Source organism: Haemorhous mexicanus, chromosome 7 (assembly GCF_027477595.1).
Source record: "Haemorhous mexicanus isolate bHaeMex1 chromosome 7, bHaeMex1.pri, whole genome shotgun sequence".
NCBI classification, from domain to species: Eukaryota; Metazoa; Chordata; class Aves; order Passeriformes; family Fringillidae; genus Haemorhous; species Haemorhous mexicanus.
The window spans coordinates 34483217-34503411 of NC_082347.1; the positions used below are offsets into that span (position 1 = coordinate 34483217).

At 43.4% G+C, this 20195-nt stretch overlaps 1 protein-coding gene across 2 annotated transcripts; it reads left to right on the forward strand.

The window, feature by feature from the left end:
- The first annotated feature begins 302 nt into the window (after positions 1–302).
- PLEKHS1 (pleckstrin homology domain containing S1) lies at positions 303–15970 on the forward strand. Of its 2 annotated transcripts, none has more exons than XM_059851988.1 (15): positions 303–425; positions 1998–2132; positions 2553–2644; positions 2736–2842; positions 4169–4303; positions 5463–5538; positions 6208–6315; positions 6970–7065; positions 8714–8827; positions 9812–9927; positions 11202–11411; positions 11637–11738; positions 12113–12248; positions 12999–13091; positions 14733–15970. In XM_059851988.1, the coding sequence occupies exons 2-14, from the start codon at positions 2102–2104 to the stop codon at positions 13065–13067; spliced, it is 1392 nt and encodes a 463-aa protein (XP_059707971.1). In that variant the 5' UTR covers positions 303–425; positions 1998–2101; the 3' UTR covers positions 13068–13091; positions 14733–15970. The 2 variants fall into 2 exon arrangements, with proteins under 2 accessions (XP_059707971.1, XP_059707972.1); XM_059851989.1 differs by having other exon boundaries at positions 8717–8827.
- The last annotated feature ends 4225 nt before the right edge of the window (positions 15971–20195 follow it).

Consider the following 20195-nt stretch of genomic DNA (forward strand, 5'->3'; position numbering starts at 1 on the left):
GGTTCTTACTGCTGCTTTCTATTCCAGCCATGAGTGGATATTGTGCTTTAGAAACAGCTTGGGAAGTGAAGGGACTGTTCAGAAAGCTGAACCAACAAAACCAGGCTGTCTCCAGGCTTTTCTTCTGTGTGGGAGACATTTATCATTGCCTCTAATGTGCATATTTTTCATTGCTTCTAAGTGAATATTAATCTTCTGGATTTCCCCTTTCCAGAGCAGTCTTTAGTTACTTCCCATGCAGGAACAGGAATTTCCTTGTGGGTCATGTTTCAGGTGTTTGTGTTTATACCAGGACTATAAGAGGGCAGTCACAATGCAGGGCAGGGACACATTGTGTTTTGCTGCAGGAGGCAGTACAGGGGGTCTGGATTTACCTGAAGGTGTATTTCTCTAATAACCTTCTTCACCATGAAGACATTTTGCTTGTAAGTATTAACACAGTTTGTTTTCCTTATCTTGGAAATTTTTGAAGTTTTATAACAGCTTTCATCATCATGATTTGAGGCATTTTCTTTGCATTTTGACTGAAATGTCTCATTGCATTTCAAAAGGTTTGAAGCAATCAAATCCCTTAATGCCTGGCATACAAAAATCTGAGGGGGTATTATCATGGAATTGGCATTTTCTGTTTTGAATTAGACATAACCTGTTTACATGTTGCTTTCAGTTGAGAAGACAATTAGATGTAACAATTAAAAACTTTTTCCCAAAAGGCAGAGTGAGATGCCACAACTAATCTCACGGGTGTTTGTCTTCCTACATGCAAATCTTGACTTTTACTGACATCCAGAAGAGACTTTTATCCTGTCAGAGACTCTTGGAACATTGTTTTGTAGTAATTGCATCGTTTGCCAGTTGAGGTGACTGTCAGTCACACTGAACAGAACAAAACATTGCCTTTCATTGCAACCCCAGGTGTGCCCCTACTATTGACTTGGTGTACAGTCATTTTTAGTTTTGGAAATTGCTTTTTTGTCCTTTTATTTTTCTGGTAGGCAACAGATGAAAACCCTAGAAGAAAATTTCATAACAGTTTATCACGGCATTTGTACAACAAATATTTCTTCCCAAAAGGCAAAAATTGCAAAGGTTTCCCTGAAAAAAATACAGACAGAAATGTGCAGAAACCTCTGATGGATGTAAGCTTGCAGTGGGTCATTCCCATTTGCATCCTGGAACAGGAGGGATTAAAGTTTATAGCTTTAGTTGTGTCTCAGGGTAAAATTCCATGTGAAACCCACCCTATTCCTGACCACCCTACTCCTGACTGGACCATGTTTTCTTACTGGAGTAAATCCCTGAAGAAAGAGAAACAGAGGAAAACCCCTAAATCTCTCAGTGCAGCCAGGGTTCTCAGTAAAGAGCCAGAGAACAGCACTTGAAATCCTTCTGGAGAGGATTCAGGAGAGGCTCTGTGGCTTCAGGTGGCACAAGGGGGTCTGTGTAACCTCCTTGTAGGTACAACAACTTCCAGCCACGATCTGATTTTGCAGGGAAGGAGAGTTTTGAGGTAAGGCAAAGGGAAACTTTTGAAAAGGCATCGTATTAATACGACAAACTTGCAAATTATTAAAATTGCTATAGTATTATAAATGTATTTTCTACATATATTTTAAAGTCTTTAGGCCAAGTTATGCCAGTTTAGTACAGGACTGATCATCCTGGCAAAGCAATGTCAGAAACACACATGGAGGCAGCATTCCTAGGTTACAGGTGTTGTGACTAGTGCAAAAGAAAGGACCAAATGAAGTTCTCTTGGCAGCCCTCATCACTTCTAGGCAAATCATCTTTTTGCCTATAAAAGTGGGTAATATTTGTTATTTTTAATTTTGTGATTGTATTATAAAATAACAAATGTAGCATATAGTGTATGATTTAATATTATATAAATTTATTTATGAATATATTTAAATAAATAATTATTATGGCTATTTTATGCATTTTGATCATCAGTATGAAAATTAACCCTTGTAAGATTTTTGTTACTTTCTCAACAGCAGTTGTGTGTGCAGTGAAATGCTGCTCTGCAGCAAGCAAAGGGAAAGGAATTAGCTTCAACATTTTTGCTCTTTTTGTTATCTGGGTGGAAGAAACAATCAGGATGGCTTCTACAAGTAAAAGAAATTCTGCAGGTACAAAATTTCTTATACTAAAACTTGTCGGTGGTAAAGCTGTGAGATGATCTATCCTTGCCTGAATGCCATCTATGAATTTCTTTAGGGGTGCATTTCAGATCTCTAATTATAAAGCTAAATGAGACCAGACCCCAAAAGTTAAATAAGATCAGTTAAATAAGGCAGCAGCTCGTGATATCTTCTGAGCCCCTACATTTTCACTGCCATTACTTTGCAGTTTGCTGTCAGCATTAACGTCAGGGAAGCAGGGCCTGGCTCTGTATTTTTTATATTTTAGCCTTGATTTGTGTTTGTTTTACGGCCATTTAAGCACAGAAACCCAGTGCTAAGCAACAATTTCCAGTTCAAACAGGTCTTTTTAAAGAGATTAATTGACAGCTAGTTAAGTAATGGTGCTGTTCATTTCTCTTTGATTAGTGAGAATTCAAAATACATTTTGCCCTGAAGGTGGAGTCTGCAAGCACGGATTCCTCATCAAATCACCACCTCTTCAACTTTTCAGCTCACAGGTATACTAGCACAGATTAGTCATATTTCAGCAATCCCTCATACCTGCTCTCCTGAATTTTAATGAGACACAATTTGCTTTCTCTTTGGCAGAATTCCTGGAAAAGGCGTCTGTTTGTCCTGTCCAAGTCCAGCACAGGGAATTACATCCTGAAGTACCTGAAAGGCCAACACGTGAAAGGCTCCATAGCTGTTGATCAGTATGTAGCTCAAATGCATCATATTTTTTATTTTGAGTCATGTATCAGCACTCTTCAGTGGCCACTGATTGCACAAGCCCTTGTTTCTGACTGAACAAGTCAGGACTGGGCTCTTGATTCAGACTCCACAAAAGAGTCCCATGGGATTTGTAGGCTTTGCTGCAGCTATGATATATGTAAAAGGGAAAATCCTGAATTGCTTTATTGTGATTTACTTGTGTGTGAGTGATTGTGATGTATCTGCCAGTGGGATACCTGGTTTGGCTCCACGATCCCACAGGCTGTGTTCCTGCAGTAGGACACATCTCACCTCCTGGCAGGACAGTGCCATGCTGTCACTCACATGTCAGTCAGGACAGGCTGTGCCACTCTCAGCTGTGGCACACACCCTTTCCCAGCTTGCAGCTTCACAAAGTGCTTTGCAGGTTTGTGCAAAGGTCTCCTGACTTTCTCATAACCCTTTGGGCTGATTATGGTTGCTCACTGCCTCTTATTCTGCCAAGAAATTTGGGTTGGTTGTTTCCCTCCTGTCAGCACATGCCTACTGCAGCAAGACTGAGTGTCACTGCCTTTGGGCTGGCACCCTTTACCATGCCATGGGTGGTATGAAATATGGGAAACAGAAAATGTAAGGGGAAAGGTAAATATTTCCTGTCAGATCTAGAGGGTAATACTCCAGGCTCCTGGAATTATTAGGCAAGGAGGTCACTCACCACATGGCTGTTGTGCTTCTTCCATTAAAAGGATTTACATTGTGAAGCTTTCAAAAATATTGCAGCTTGCTTAGTGGTCTGTGGTTACATTATTACCATAATTATTTTTGTTATTACTTTTATTAATTTGGCTTCTTGGAAGTTAATGGAAGTAGTGCTTCAAGAATCCATTAAGAGTACTTCTGTTCTTCTTCCCCTCCATTAAAACACTATTAATATACAATTAGTTTCAAATCAAATCTATTGTTTTATAGTGGTTAAAAAACTTCCACAAGAAATTTTTCTTACTGTTGTTTCTTTTCAAGATTCTGAATTAAACCAAAAGCCCCTTTTCCAGAAATGAGGATCCATAGTCTGGGCACTTTGGAAAAGTTAATTTTATATATTTTGCCTGGAGACTTTCTTTGTTGAAAGACCACCTCTTTTGAATGTGTGCATTTATATTCTTGAGCAATTTTTTTCTGTGGAAAAATGTTGAACTTTCCCCTTGCAGATCTCATCATATTACACTGTGATCAGAGTAAAATATGGACATGCACAGATACATGTGTGTGTCTATTTGTATGTAATTGTGTAGAGTTATATAGGATGCTTCCTATGGTTATCTTCACAGAATCATAAGTATTCAAGTTGGCATTAGTGATGCTGAAATTATGGAAACGGTGAGGAAGATGTTTAAATGCCTTCCTGAGCAGGTGATGTCCATCAGCACTGGAAGCAGACGTTACTACCTCGTTGGGGACAGCAGGTGGGCATAGCAGGATGTGCAAAAGCAGTGAGACAGTGCTGTTAACCCAGTGTAGCACTAAGCTGTGCCCCAAGGAAGGGCCCTGCTCCTTCACAGCCACTCCCTTCCCTTCTGTGTCTCAGCTACTGATGGCCCAGCTCTGGGATGAGGTGATTCAGCTGCCTGGTCCAGTGGAAAACAGCTTTTTTCTGTGGCATTGCCTCCCCCTGCTCGTGGCTGGGTTAATTTTTGGCAGGTCCAGGCAGGTGAGATCCCCTTCACAGCAGGCAGCATGTGAAAGCAGAGGGAGCACAGGGATGGCAGGGGGATGGCAGTGCCATTTCAAACTGTGCTCTCAGGGGACAAGAAAGAGCAGAGACCTCTGCCTCCTCACCCAGCAGCTCCTGGGAGGTAGAGAAGGTTCTGCTCCTCATGGATAAACCACGATATTGCCTGAAATCTAGGTTATTAATCAAGAGAAGCAGACTGAAGGCAAACTTCTCCTGAAGGAAAACAGATCCCCAAAGTGCTGGCTGGGGCTTTTGCTGCAGCAGGGGGGTGCAGTCTGTGCTTTTTCAGGCTGGAATTGAGTCCTGAAGAGGGGCAGAAGCTGTTCCTGTGGAGGTGACCAGCCAAAGCTCAGTTGGGTGAGGGAGCAGGACGTTTGTCACAGTGCTCCTGTACTGCTGGTTCCCAGCATCTCCTCTTCAGTTTCCCAGTCACAAGCACATCCAGGGGAATTTTGGTCTTTTTGCAGAAGAGCAGCTGATGTGTGAAATACTGATAAGAAGAAAAACACATACCTGGGTGCTGCTTGAGCGTGGCACCCAATGCCTTCGCCTGGGGCGCGGCTCTCACAGCCCACACTCCCTGGGAAGCATTCCAGAATTAATCCAACTAAATCCACTGCAAACATGAAAAACAGCTTCAACAGCCCTTTCATGGTGTGTTTCTCATCCTGGTGGCCCAAATGCACTCCCAAGCCTTGTTAGCTCTCTGAGTCAGACTTTCCCATCTGGCTATGACCACACAAGCGCTCATTCCTGAAAATGTGCAGGGCTTTTCCCCTTGATCTCAGGAATTTTTGGTTTGGGCCCCATAGGAAGAAGTAGGTAGGCAAAAGAATTGCCCTTGTGTGTTACCTTTGAGTAAATTTTCACTCCTCTTCTTCCAATTTCAGGCAGGAAATTGATGACTGGGTCACTCTGATATCTTCAGTCTGCAGGGAGGACAAAAGAAGTGGATGCTGCCCTCAGGTGACATGTTACTGTACTTTATTTTAGGAAAAAAAGAAAAGGTATTTCTCTTTTTCATTTCAAAACTGTGCAAAGGAATTTTCCTGATCTTTGCCTTGCAAGTTGCCTCTGACCTTGGTTATTCAGAAATTCATTTTCATATAAATCCTGTAGTCTGGCTTTATGCATCAAGCAGGCTTTGCACAGTCTGTCTGCACTGGGATTGATTTTACATTGAAGAAATCTCTTTGAAGAGTAAGCTATATGGGAATGAGGGGAAGATTGATATTATGCTGCAGTGAACCACACCTGTGATGCATCAGAGTGAAAACTTGTGTGTTATACTTAGGGGGTGCATTTCAGGTATATTTACACGTTGTTTTACATCAATCTGTCAATGTTATGAAGCAGCTGGAAGCCCTGGTAGTTCAAGCTCAGGCCCAAGTTTCTGTACCTTGTCAGCCAGCCAGGCCCCCCAGTTTAGACTCAGCACTAAGTCCTCATATCCCTGCAGCTTCCACACAGCTCAAAATGCAAGCAGGGCAAATTTATGTCTGCCTGAGAAATGCCATGCAGACAATGCCTCTGAGCCATTAGAAATAAAATTTGCTTTACTGAGATGTGTCAGTACATTTTAGCCCACACCCAACAGGTGCCTGTTTTCTTCTACTGCTTTTCCCTTGCTTCTAGAGCCAAGATCTTCCAAATCCAGAAGTCAGAAGCCGGACTTCCTCTTTGCCACTATTCCTGAGTTCTGTAGATATGGCCAGCTTTCCAGACAGGCAGAGCTGCCAGAAGGTAAACAAATTAACTGTCCTGCATAATGAGTCTGTGCCTAGGCATGACTGTGACATTTCTTTTGGATAGCTGGTTTTTCTCCATCAGAAGTTGTTCAGAGTTTCTGCAGTGGGTGCCTGGGTGGTCTCTTCTGGTGGGGCTCCTGAGTAGGACCTGGGTGTAACACAGCAGAGTCCCCACAAGGGAAATGCTTTAGAGGCAAGTCTGCATGTAAGTGAAGGCAATGAGAGACAATCCTCACTGGTTGTCTCAACTGACTGGCAAATTTTAGCAAACATTAAGTAAACTCCTGAAGATTTGCTTTGACATGCCTTGGCACGGGCATGTGATGATTGTTTTGGCAGCTGCTAGCCACATTCCTCCTGATTTGGGATTGTGCTTTTATTTCTCTCTCTCTTTTTAGGCCATAAAGCTTAGAGGAGAGTTCAGATCCAATTCCTCTCTGCCTTACTGACTTTCCCCTCAATATTTAAATAGAAGGGGGGGAAAGCATTGCTGCTGTCCTACAGCAAGTGCAGTCCAGTGTCAGGGTGAAATAGCAGCCAAGGAATTGCTGAGTTTCTGTAGTCACAAAGCTCTGTGAGGAAGCTGAATGTGGGTCAGGCACCTCCAGTGTATCTTTATGAGGAGTCAACTTTTTTCCTTTTTATACAGGAGAATGGTTCTACAGAAGACAAGAACAGGCCTTATTCAGATCCTGGCCCCCATCAGGCTCGGTGTGACTCACCAAGAGGAGTTTTCCCAAGCCTGGTGAGCAGAACAGATCAAACAGCTCTTGCCTTGTTCCATCTGCAGAAGTGAATTGGCTTTTATCTCACCTGGGTATCTGTGACTATACATTATCCACCTTCTTTCCTAGCACATTGAGTTGATTTCCACTATGAACGTTTCCTAAATATTTAGTCTGTTTCTTGTTTACCACTGAAAATGATCTCCTAAAACTTGCTTGAAATACCTGTGTTCAGGGGTTTTGGAATCAGAGCCCCAGAGTTTCTGTGCAGCAACTGCAACTTGTGGCAGCTCTTGTAAACTTGATAAAGAAAGCTCTGCATTTGCACTGGTTCAGGATTTTTCCCTCCCTGCCCATTTCTCAGCTGTGCCACAGTTGTTCCTAAATGGTTTATTTCTTCAGCCTTTGCCAGTAGCAATCGAGTCAGTGTAACTAAATTACAGAACAAGAGCTTGTTAAATTGAGGCACGTCTCAGAACTGACCTACTGTCAGCATTAATATGTCTTCAAGTAATTTCACTTCCATATCTAGCAGGAGTGATTTGGAAAGATAAAAAGATGAATGTTATCTTGTATTAGTGGCTAAGTGTTCTGACCTGTGTTCCCTGAACCAGTGCCTGCAGCAGTTCTCCTCTGCCGTGGATTGCTGCCTTTGCAAGAGGACAGAAGGCACAACCAAGGCTCCTCCACCCCCTCTGCAGCTCAAACCCATCTTTATTGGCAGCTTATGCATTGAACTCTGACCTGGAGTGGCTGAGATACAGGGCAAAGAGTCTGTTCTGCTATCACAGCTAACAGGGTGGTAAATCACATGCTGCAATCACCATCCCTGAATATAGGCTGACACCAAGTATGAGATAATACAGCTAAATTTAGTGGAAAGAAGTGAATAGTTGAAACTACATTGCAATGCCATGGGCAGTCAGCATAGCTCAGCTGATGCACAGTACTTTATAAAGTTGCAGTAATTCAGTTGTGAGTCTGAGCTCAGAAATGCACTGAGTTGAAACCCTTGGTCTGATTTTAACCAGTCCTGCTCTGGGTGTATGTCAAGAATTTCTTTGTGCATACCTTTTCTGTCTTATTCATTAATTCTTCTCATACTTACAATGCCTCAGAGAGCAGGTATTACATGCAGCTGTTCAGGCTGGGACAGGCTGACCATGAGGGTTAGAAGATAAGGAATTTGGATTTTGGCTTTTTAGCCTGAAGCAGAGGGAATAGCACAAAGCTCATGTTTCTGTTTTGGCATGTGTGGAAAATAAATAACTTTGCTGTATAGAGAACAAGAAACAACAATGTTTGTTCATTGGATAAAAATATTTCTCTTGCCTCATAAGTTTAACATCTGCTAACATCTCTGGACATATTCTCTGCTCAGTGACATGCAGACCACTGACTTCCTAACTAATCCCTTGTATTTACTTCCTTTTAGCAGTGTGAGTCCCCATTTCAAGCATCTGATGTGTTTTGCTTTTTATTAGTGGTTCCCTCATCCAGGCCCAGCTCTTGAAAATTCTTTGTTAAGCAATTGTCACTCATGGAAACAGGATGCATCTTACCATGTTTTCTGTGAATATTTGCTGATTCTGTTACTTCTGCACAAAAAGGGAAAAGGCATGTTAATCTGTATAACTGAGCCTGTTAAATACAAACCCATTCTTTCAGCAGGATAAAATTCTGGGAAGAAGTGAGGAAAACCTTCCATTGTCAGATCCAGAGGAAAACATCAAAAAGGATGAAGAAGATTATTACCAAACTCCCAGCAGTGTTTTAGCTAAGGTAGTTTATCAGCTGTGAGTTCTGCTGCCCTGTTAACAGCTCCAAGGACACAGGAGACATTTAATGAGCCAAAGAGGAACTGGTAGGAGGAACCACTTGTACCTTGCAAAAGGAATACATAGATAAAGCACTAGGTAATAGAGCTTTCATTTAAACAAGAAAAAAAATACACTAGACTCATTCAAAGGATCTTCCTGGTGAAAGGTGGCATTTTGACAAAAACATTGCTGATTTTGTTGAAATTCCCCAAACTGACTGTTTCTTTGGTAATGGCTTTTGCCTATTGTATAATGGGGTAGGGTTGGGGTTTTTTTTCTGAAATTGGAAGCTTCATTTAGGGAATGTAACAGTACATTAGTTTTATGTGTTTTGAAATGCAATTTTGTTGAAAAACCAGTAAGCTGCATAAAAGCAGCACTTTCAAAATACTGCAGTACATTTTGGTATCCGCATTTCAGTGTGAAACAAGGCAGCAGGAGAAATCATGCTGTTGATTTTATACAAATTTTGACACCCAATTTGGGAGGCTAATTTCAGGAGAAGATAAGTGGTCAGGAGAAGTGGTCAGTTTTCTGCAGAAGTCACAGACTGTACATCTGACTGAAGGACATCAGCAATGGTGATGTGGCCATATAATCTAAGTGCTCTAAGTCAAGCATACTCAAAGTACAAGTCTCCTTTTTCAGCCTGCTTAAATAAAAAAGGCAACAATTTTTATGGGGATTTTTTGGTGGTAGTACTTTAGAATATAGCTGGTCATATCCCAGTCTGGCAGTGCCAATAATTCCAGCATTAACTATTAAGTTTCAAGCACCTTTCTAGCTCCCAGTTTCTGGGAATTGACTAATTTGAGGAAACCCAGGCCATATTAGCCAATATGTTGAAACAGCACAAGCACTGAACAAAATAAGGAAATTAATGGGGGTTACTTCTGTAGGCAGGGCAATGACATAAATGTCTCATATTGCTGTGTGTTTCTGACAGTGCACTACTGAAGTATCAAAGCCTGACCCTACAGCTGAGTCTGATGTCCCTGTGCAAGAGAAGCCAGTGCAGAACAGCCCAGTAAAGGAGAACATTTATATGTCAATGAAATCACTGTAAGTAACAACTTCATTAGGGTTTTGGAAATTAAGTGTGGCGCAGCAATAGAGATAGAGCTGACATCTCTGGTATTTGCATAACAAGATCTTGTTTGAATGAGTCCTTGTTGGGTCTGAGTTCACAAAGTTCAGCATTCATGGGAACACTGAGGTCAAATTCAAACTCATCAACATGAAATTTAAGCCCACACTGCAAACTCCTGCATTTACACAGGCTCTGACTATGCCATGCAGCACCTTTTGCTGACTCACACTTTTCCTGGGTTTTCATGACAACAGCTCACCACTTTACTGAGTCACTGCAGCCAAACTCCAACAACCTTTCAGACAGGTGCTCTCCAAAGCAGTCAGCATTATCTTGAGGTTAAGAGAGAGAGGTTTGGGCATTAGCTCCCAACTTTTCCATGAAGAAATTGTGTGGGTTAGGACACATCCTCACTTTCATTTTGCCATCAAAAGAGCAGCTCTGTTCTGTGTTTTGAAGGTACAGTGTCACAAAGAATGACCTGAACTTTTGTGTCACAGTTCTAGGGCCACAAGGAAAATTTATAACCTCCACAATACAGCCCTGAATACTGAAGAGAATTGTGTCTGCAGGGAAAAACTCCTCCTGAGCCAGAGGTGGGGTCAGTAGCTGTTAGCTGTGGCCTGACACCTACAGACAGTCAGATCTTAGGCCACATGGAGGGAGGCAACTGGAAATGCAGACCCACTGACCAGACAATCCCAAGAGATTAAATCAAGCTTGTCTGTGTCTTTGGGACTCCCCCAGAGGGAATAACTATAAAAACCTCACAAGGTTATGCCATCTGAGTTAAAATCTACCAAGAGCAGCTTTTGCTACTAACCTCAGTCTTGTTTGGGGCACAATGGGGAGTCAGCTCCAGGCAATATAAGGCTTTTCAAATAAAACTAAAATGATTCAAGTAGTTCTGAGTTATCACATCTCCCAAGGGACAGCTTTACATCCCTGCAGAACCCAGTACTGCCAAGGCCAACAATCTGTACTCAGTTTCATTGTCAAGGCATGCTGTTAGCTGAAATGTTTCCAGGTTTAATAGTTTTTGCATACTGAAAACCTTTATTTTGAGATTTATGGTCCATTTTTAGAAGTGCTGTTTATTTTACTTGGATTTTATTTTGTCCACTGGATATTCTACAAGAACTTGTTATTCTTTGCTTTATTGAGGGCTACTTGATCCAGCTTCAAACACAGCAAGAGTGCCTGGTATTGTCAAACCCCTTAATTTTTTATCATCATTCCTCTTTAGTAAGCTGCTGGATGAGACATGCCAGCTCACGTGCAGACGTGATGGGCTCCCATCCCCTCCCAAATGCCAGAGCAACAGTGCATGTCCAAGAGACTTGGAAGCAGACAAAGGCACAAAATTCCCAGAAAGCAGCACCAGCCTGCAGCCAACCCTCCAGAGAAGGCAAAACTCATTACCCCTCTCAGTGGTTCACTTGTCTATACTGCTCAGGTAAGTGTCTTCTCCAGCTGGCAGCAGAGGAGACAGACATGTTCATGGGTTTCATCTTGCCAAGCCTGTCAGCATTCCAGAGGCACTTTAGTCATGCTTTCAGGCATAGCATTTAGTTTTAGGGAGTCTGCAAGGAGCAGGGAGTTGGACTCAATAATCCTTATGGGTCCCTTCCAGTTTGAGCTGCCCTATGATTCTGTGGTCTCTGATGTTTTTCTCTCACAGTCAGGTTACAGATGAGATGCAGCTGCAGAAATTGGATATTTTTGTACCCCTGGCTGATATTAACAATTACCTCAAACTTACTGAAGCAGCAGGACGAATATGGTAAGTCTGGATGTCTTGTGGCAGTGCCTGTGAGATGGGAATAAGTGTCAGGCACAGAAGTGTTCACCTGCAGACACCCATGTGGGCAGGGCAGACCAGGGCAGGGGCAGTGCTTGCTGGCACTTCAGTGATTCCTTCTGCTCCCTCCAATTCTCTTTGTACTTGAGTTTGTATTTCAAATGCTGTTGTAAAGAAGAATCCAGCATGCTGTGGAATAATTAGTGATGGTTTCAACCAGAACCAGATCAAAAATGTACAAAGTCATCGAACGTGTGTGTCATTTCCAGAGGGCAGCCCCATGAATGCAGTCCTGTCCAGAAGGTGCAGTGATACAGGACATCCTCTGTGTTTCCTTTGTTCTCTGCCCTCCACAGCATCTCACAGTGGGCTGGTCCTCTCAGGCTGGGCTGTTTGTTTAACCACGGAGACCACGTGGTGGCTGTGAATGATCTGCAGCCCCAGGGTGTGGAGGAGGCTTACTTCTTCATCAGCAGGTCCACGAGAAAGGAGGTAAGCTTGGCTAACCTTGACTCAAAGGTATGAGCCAAATGAGAAAGCAATTCCCTTTTTTGCATTTGAATTCAAACCAGTTTACTCTGGTCTAAGTTTGTAATGAACAACTCCAGCACCAAGTATCTCCTCAGCATCATTCTGATGTGGTGTCTTGTATTCCTGAGCTGTGTGGGGAACACAAGGCCAGCACTGCAGAGTTTGAGGAAGAGTTTGAACAACACCAAGAGAAGTTACTGGGCAGCCATAAACTGGAGTTACTTGGGATTTTTTGCCTAATGCATACAAATTGCAAGTTTTGGGAAATAAACCATTGCCTCCAGTGGATGTGTGGTTACAGTGGTTTGGGTATTGAGGGCAGAGCCCTGGACTCCTATGTCCTATTGCTTATCAAGCACTACACATCTCCTCGTGTGAGACTGTGTTTTTTGAAGAACATGGGACATTTCTAAGATGTTCTTTAACCCAACTGTGATCCATGATGTGTTTCTGAACTCATATTTCAGTATTCAGGTTCATGACCCGTTTCCAAACACATTCATATTTGAGTTCTGCTAAGAAGGTTGAGGTCATGAGATGCTATTGCCATCTGAAGAAAGGAAATCCAGTCTCAGCAAGGAAAAAAAAAATACTCATCTCTCTTAATGGAGAATTTTTATTTAGCTAGTTCAAACACAAGTTAGATAGTTGCACAAATATTAACAGATATAACAAGCTATAAAAATGTCCCTTTTTTTGTTCTTTTTAAAGGTGAAACTTACTGTATGTAGGATTCCACATTCAGATACCTTCCATGCTAAAGGCTGCTCATGCTCCTGAAAAAAAAAAGACCTCAGTGATTAAGTAAGTGCCAAAACTCAAGGGAAAATATCAGGGAGGAGAAGGTGATGTATGTAGAGATAATCATCTTCCTGAGCTGCCAGACATCTTTTGTTGCTGAAGTACAAAGAACAGAGAATGTGGATTTTGATTTATGTCCTAATAACTTATTTTGGGGCATGAATGGCATGTATTTGGCTTATATTTCATGCTGCCATGTATTTCTTTTACATGGAAGAAACTGAGGGTCAGATAATTTAGGTGACCTTTACGCTGTGTCTACTTTTCATTTCAGCAGAAAATACTGATTTGTGCCTCTGCTCACCTCTTTGCACTGAGTTACAATGGTTTAGGAGTGAACTCCTAATCACTTAGAGGTGGGCAAACAACCAGCATGTGGACTAAAGCTGTGTTTTCCCTGGATTCCCCTTAGATACAAAAGGGTCAAGTGAGCCAAAAGCTGCAGTGTTGGAGGAAAGGCTGATGTATAAAATGTTGTGCAGTGATTCAGATTCCTTTTGTGCCACAAAAATACATCCAAGGGATGACAGGAAGAAGAGCTGGTTGAAGAAAGAATGTGTCTGGAGCCCCTTTGGGTTCCTTGACAGCCAAGATAAGCCCTAAGTGAAAAAGGAATGAATGGATTTGGGAGAGGGAAGGGCTGGCCTGCTCTGTGAAAAGTAAAGACAGCTGGAAAACCCCAGAGAGGAATGATGTATCTGAAGGCATGTGCTCTCACCCCAGTGCAAACAGAGCTCACTGTTTCTCACAGAGAATGTTTTGATGCTACCAAGCAGTACCACAGGGATGTCACTGGTGCAGCAGGAGCAAGTGCTCATTTGTTTCACAAACAAGGATGTTTCCTGTAAATATTTATTTGTGGATATGCCTCCCTCGCATTGCTACCATAGAAACATGACCAGCTTTCAGCTGATAGCACACCTAAAGGAAATTGATAAGGAACTGCCACCAGGAGAGCTCCAGTGGATGCCAAAAGGGAGTTTTGTCCTGTCCTAGAGTGACCTCTGTTGCTTACAGCACCGTGGTGTGACATGGCAGAACACATTCCTGTGCCCTGCATGAGCATGGACACTTTGTGTGGGAATTTTTGCACACCCATACTGCTGTAAAATAGATAGTGGCAATATACAGTGGTGTGGCAACAGACAGAATCTCTGGGTTTGAGGACTGGTCATTTTATCTTGCCAGACACAACGAAAATAACTACTGGGTTTAGCAGGCACAGGATTACTGATATTAAGAGATTTATATAAGCTTTGATTAAGGTGAATTTGGCTCAAAGGAGGTATTTATCCAGCCTCCAACACAATAAGACCAAGTTGGCTACTGAGGTTAGGATCTACAATCACTAAAAATCAGCATTGGTGCAACTTACTTCAGCAGTAAATATGAAAAATTTGCTGGAGTTTAAAAAAAAATTGTTATAAAATTTTATTCAGCTGAAGATAAAAACAGCATCATGTAACTCAAAACAGGCAAACACAAATATGTATATAATCTATTCAGACTCAGCTCCTGTTCAAAAGATTAATTTCCAGACTGAATGTTTCCATAGCCTGTCACTTCTGCCTTTGAGATAAGAGTGTTTGGGACTTGCTTGTTTCTCAAGGTGGAAAGGATCACATTTTGATTTTTCTGTTTCAGTGGTGTTCAAAGGCCTGTTTGTGCTGAATTCTGCATAAGTACAGAGGGAACTCCCAGTTCTGGAACTACAGAGGCTGAAAATGGAAAACACATTCCTTGGGAGCTCTGCTCCAAAGCTGCTGTGGGAGTCCTTTGCTCTGCACTGCTGCTTTGAGCACAGCAGATCCATTTCTGCCTAAAGAGCCCCTGAGGGATGGGATGGCTGGCTATCACTGTCCAGGGCTTCTTCCAGCCCTGAAACTCTGCCAGTCTGCTAGGACAGTCCTGAATCCTAAAATCACAGATCACCTACTTCAAGAGCATCTACTGAGGATGTCGTCCTCAGCCTTTCCTGGCCAAAGTTTGCCTCAACTCTTCTGAACTTTGGAAGAGGAAAGCCCAAACTTTTCTGTGTTGTTCCAAGACTCATCTCTCTGTAAAATCAGAAAATTATTTTCTAATATTTATCCTAGACATTTTTTTTCAGAAAATTAACACGATTTTTTTCTTGCCCTATTTTCAGTGGGCATAGGGAATATTTGGATTGTCACTGTCTGCACAGAAATCTTCATTATGGAAGATATTTTTTCTACCTATTCTCTCTTCTCTTTTTCTTAGACCAAACATCCTTCATTCTTCCATCAATGTTTGAAACAGTTCCTAAAAATGGTAAATACTTTGTCTTTCCAGTTATGGATGAACAGAGGAGGTGAGAAATTGAAATTCAAAGAATTCAATTCAAATTGAATTCAAATTCTTTTTGAATTTCATCAAAAAGAAATCCAAAGCCATGAAGCAATTTCCTAGAACTTTAGAGAAACATTCCTCCAAAGAGGTGAATTAGTGAAGAAGATCCCTCATGGTGGTGGGAGAAGAACCCCCTCCATGGACCTTGCTGCTGAAGCAGATGTTGAGCACTGCCTGCTGCACCTCTCAGCCATGGAAGAATGTCACTTTTCGACAAAACCAGGATTTGGTTAGATATAGCATGTACAGGATGATTCCAGAATATTTTAGAGAACTGGGGGATTACTTCTGTGCTTCAGTAAACAGTTACTCCATAATGTGATACTCCATTATTGATCATTATGTCAGTTTGCACAATGCTAAATGCAGATAATCAATGTCACATATTGGCTGATTCATAACACTTACAGAGATTCAATGTGGAAATTACATTGGTACAGTAAATTCTGGTAGGATGTGTGAAGTTGTCTGCCTACGTATGATTAATAAATGTCTTAACACTTTACAACACATTGTATGCTGCAAAACACCTCATTTTCTCCTACCATGGCCCCTCCTTGTCCTGCAAAGATTACCTGTAACTTCCCAGTAATCTGCAGCTGAGTCACTTAACAGCCCATTTAAAAAAAACTACACTTAAATAAAGATTTAGGTTGTTTCCCTGGCTGTTAATTTGTGGCAGGTTCCTATGCTGCTCTCACTCATTAGTGGCTGCTATTATTTCCCATTGGATTCCCAAACTTGAATCATGCTTTCTACTCCAGCATCTAGCTAGGAAGATGGCAATTGCCCAGGAGAAAAGCAACTCCTGGAAGAGAGATAAAGTAGCAGTAAGGGAAGTCTCTATATTGATGTGAGGTCATTGAAGTCAAGGAAAATAAAAAGCCCTTTGAACAGAAAGCACAAACCAGAGCACACAACCTCCACTCTTCCTCCCAAGGGCAGCACTCCTGAGAACTGGGCTTGGAGTCATCAGGTGACCAAGAGAGCACAGGTCCTGCAGGAGAATGAGTCCAGCCAGGGAAGGTTATTTGTGCAGTGTCCACCCTGAAGTGAGCCAGAGACAAGCTCTGTGTAATGCTTAATTCTCTTTTTAGAGTCCCTCCAGCCTGGGGATTGGAGGGATGCCTGTATATGTGATAGGGATATCTAAATAAATACCTACATATTCAACAGGGATATCTAAATAACAACCAGGCATACTTCAGTGGGGCTGGAATTTCTGCAAAGGGATGCAAAGAGGAGCAGCTGCAGTAAAGGAGAGTGATGATACCCTGCACACTGCAGAGAGTGGATCCGTGGTGAGCTGGGGACACCAGGTGCTTAATCTGTGTTTTGCCCCAGATTTTATGGTGACCTCAGGAGAGCCATTTCCTCACACACACTCAGTAAAATTCAAGGAGTGGTTTCAGATACATTTGCATCATGCTGTCTCTTACCACAAATGTGATCTCCAGCACCACATTCTATACTAGGAGTTGCTTTAGCTCCCAGAAAATTCCTGGAAAAGCCTCCATCAGACCTGTATGTCACAGGGATGGGGTGGGCTCGTCAATGCCCTGTGTTCCCTGGGGAGATGCTGATGTGCTGGTTCCATGCCAGGGGAGAAGCCACCCTTGATGTCCTGCAGGAACTGAGTCACCTGAGTCCCTGCAGGCACTCTGTCCTGAGGGAGCATGGGGTGATGTTCCCACTGCCCTGCAAGGAACTGGCTCACATCACCTGTGCTGCTCATGGAAAGCTGCAGGGACTGTGGAAATCTTCTCAGCCACGTGGATTCCTCCAGCATTTCAGGCTTTAGGGGACACTGATACTTACAAAGGTGTTTCCCTGCTGGTGCTCCCTTGGTCAGAGCAGGGGCTGGAAAGTGCATGGACTGACTGTCTGCCTTTGGTCTCTGGAGATGACAGGGAAATCTGAGGTGCTCCAAGGGCTTTTTTGGTTTGTTTCCCAGGGATGAGCACTTCTTCCATGTACATGCCTTGCCCTAGCCAGACACTTCCCTCCTGCATGCTGGCCAGCAAGTCACTGCGAGGAACTTGGGGCATGCCAGGCAGTTCCTAGAAATGTCACTGGAATTTTGAATGTTCCTTTTGGCCCCTTACCCCCTTCTAATTTATTGCATCCCTTAAAGAAGTGGAGAAGCCAGACAAGGTTGATACAAATCTTTCATTGAGAAAAATCACTTTAAATGAAGCTATTCCTTCACTGTGAGGACCCTCAGTGAGCAGGAGCCCTGTGCTTGCTACTGACAGCTCCTTGGTGGCTCCATCTTACAGCAGGACCAGCACTTTGGGGGGCACCAAGCTGCTCTGGTGGCAGCAGGGCTGGTCTTGCCACAACAAGTGTCTGGCCATGTTCAGTTTTTCATCCTGAGTTGATCAGTGCCTGGGAATTTGTTTTGTTTATAAGCCAGCAGTGGAGGATGAAATTAAGCATTAGTGGGAGCATTAAGATCATGGCTATCAGTGGTGCTAATCTCCTTTTAAAATGCTGGATGTTTGTGATGTTCATCAGTAGGGACATCACTGAGCTACATCCTTTTTTTATTTCCTGCCTCTGTAAGTTTTCCCAAGAAATCTGTTTCTGTCTGTGCCTATTAAAGACATCATAAAGCCATGGTTTATAAGGCTGTTGGAAGGATACTACCTCCTTCAGTGATGAGGGTTGCCCAATTTTTTCAACCAGGAGAAGCCAATGTTTTTGGGTAGTTGCTCCTCAGCAGCATCTACTGATCAGTCACATATTCTACACCAGGAAACTTTTTGCCAAAATAACCTCTTTTATATGCTAAATGTCCTGAAAGTACATGCCCTACAGGAATTCTGGCCTTCTGTCCTCCAATTTGCCCCTCTTCTATTTTATTCAATGTCCAAAGTCATTCTTCACAGATGTCACTTTACTTCCAAGCAATTGCCCTTGTGCTCCAGTTTCTAAGAATAAAAGTGAATTCTGGCAGCCTAACATTTCTGAGAAATCCCCAGTAGTGGAACAGTAGCTGGGGGGGGAGAACAAAGAGGAAGGAAAACTCAGTCATGAGGAACAATTATAAACAGCAAGTGGGACTGTGGATGGGGAAAAAAATATATCAAAGATGGGAAAACAGGAGTTCTCTGCTGTAAGTACATTTTTGTTATACTTGGTTTTTTTTGTTTGTTTTTTTTTTTTTTTTTAAAAGTCTGCTTCAGGTTATTTCCCAGCATCAGACAAGTGGCTGTAAGTAGCACCTTCCCTCAAGGTCAGCTAAAACATTGAAATAACCCAGAGTAAATATGTGTCCAGTCTCTCTGGCACCTGGATGAAACATCCCCTGCACAGTGCTCTGGTCACCCTGGGACCTCTCCATCCATTTGTCTTTTTAAGCTCTGCCAGTGGCACACATGCAGATGATCACAAGGCTGGGAACAGTGCAGGGGTGTTTTGGCACTGCAGCCAGGAGACAGGAGGGTGTCTGTGCCTGCAGGGGGGTGGCCACTGCTGTCATCCCTGAAGGGGACCCACACCAGTGACCCACAGGTGTCAGTGGGCTGTGGCACCTAGTGGTGATGTTAGCTGTCCCTCTGGCTGTGTTTGGTAAAGGGTGATGTTAGCTGTCCCTCTGGCTGTGTTTGGTGTGAAAAAAGGGTGAATGAGGCCCCTTGGAGTTCCTGCACTGCCTCTTTCAGAGCCCTCACAGAGCAGCTTGAACTGAACCTTTCAGGGGCAGGAGGAGTTCATGGCAGGTCCCTGCCCTGCTCTTCCAGGAGGGCCAAAGCCACAACACTGCCAGAGAATGGTGCCCAGCAAGGAGGTTTAGGAATGTTCAGAATGACAACATTCCCCTGAGTCACTCCAGCTGGAGTGCTGGGGGCTCTGCTGGTGGTGCTGCTGTGGGCAGGGAGGATGCAGACCCCCAGCTCCCCCTGACAGCAGCTCCAGAGCCATTCCCTGCTTGCCTCCCATGCTGCTATCCTCAGCCTTCCTTTTCCCATGGTCTGAGTCATCCTTTGCCCAATGAGCCCAGGGGACACCCTGGCTGCCCCCCACCCCACTAATCTGCTAGGGCACCGGGGTAGTTAATCATTTCCTAATGAGCTGTCATTAACTGCACCACTGTCCTGCTACATTCACCCCGTCCCTGCCACTCCTTGGTCAAATACTGAATACTTTGGGCTTATATGGCAGAAAATCAGGAACCTTCACACACTACTGGAAATGTTTGTCATGCTCTGGAAGGCACCCACAGTCCATAAGAGCCCTGCCAAGGCCAACTGCCCCCCAGGCTGTCAGTCCATGCCCCAGCCATTCTGTGGGTGCCAAGGGCCCCTGCCTGGCTGCTGGCCCCACAGGAGAGCTCCAGGGAATGAGCTGGGCTGGGACCATGAAGGTGTTAGTGGAAAACCAGGCTCCTGCTGTGCTGCAGAGCTCAGTTCCTCAGATGGTCGCTGGGTAGCAGCACAAAGAACAGAATTACAGCTTTACCTCCCTTGTTCAGGCAATAGATGTGACCAAGAGCAGGGCTGAGAGCCAAGTAAATAACAAGGTCTCAGTAACAAGAGAAATCTAGCCTGCCTTTCTCTGATTGAAGAAGCCCTGCTGAGATAAATGCTCCAATCCATCTCTTCTCTGAAGCAGGAGCTGAAAAGTGGGTCAGATCCTGCTGCTGGCACTGCTCTATTTGGGGAGGTCTCTGCCAGCAGCTGACAAACAACTGGAGACAGCAGAAAAAAAATCAACTTTGCTTCTCACAACAGATCA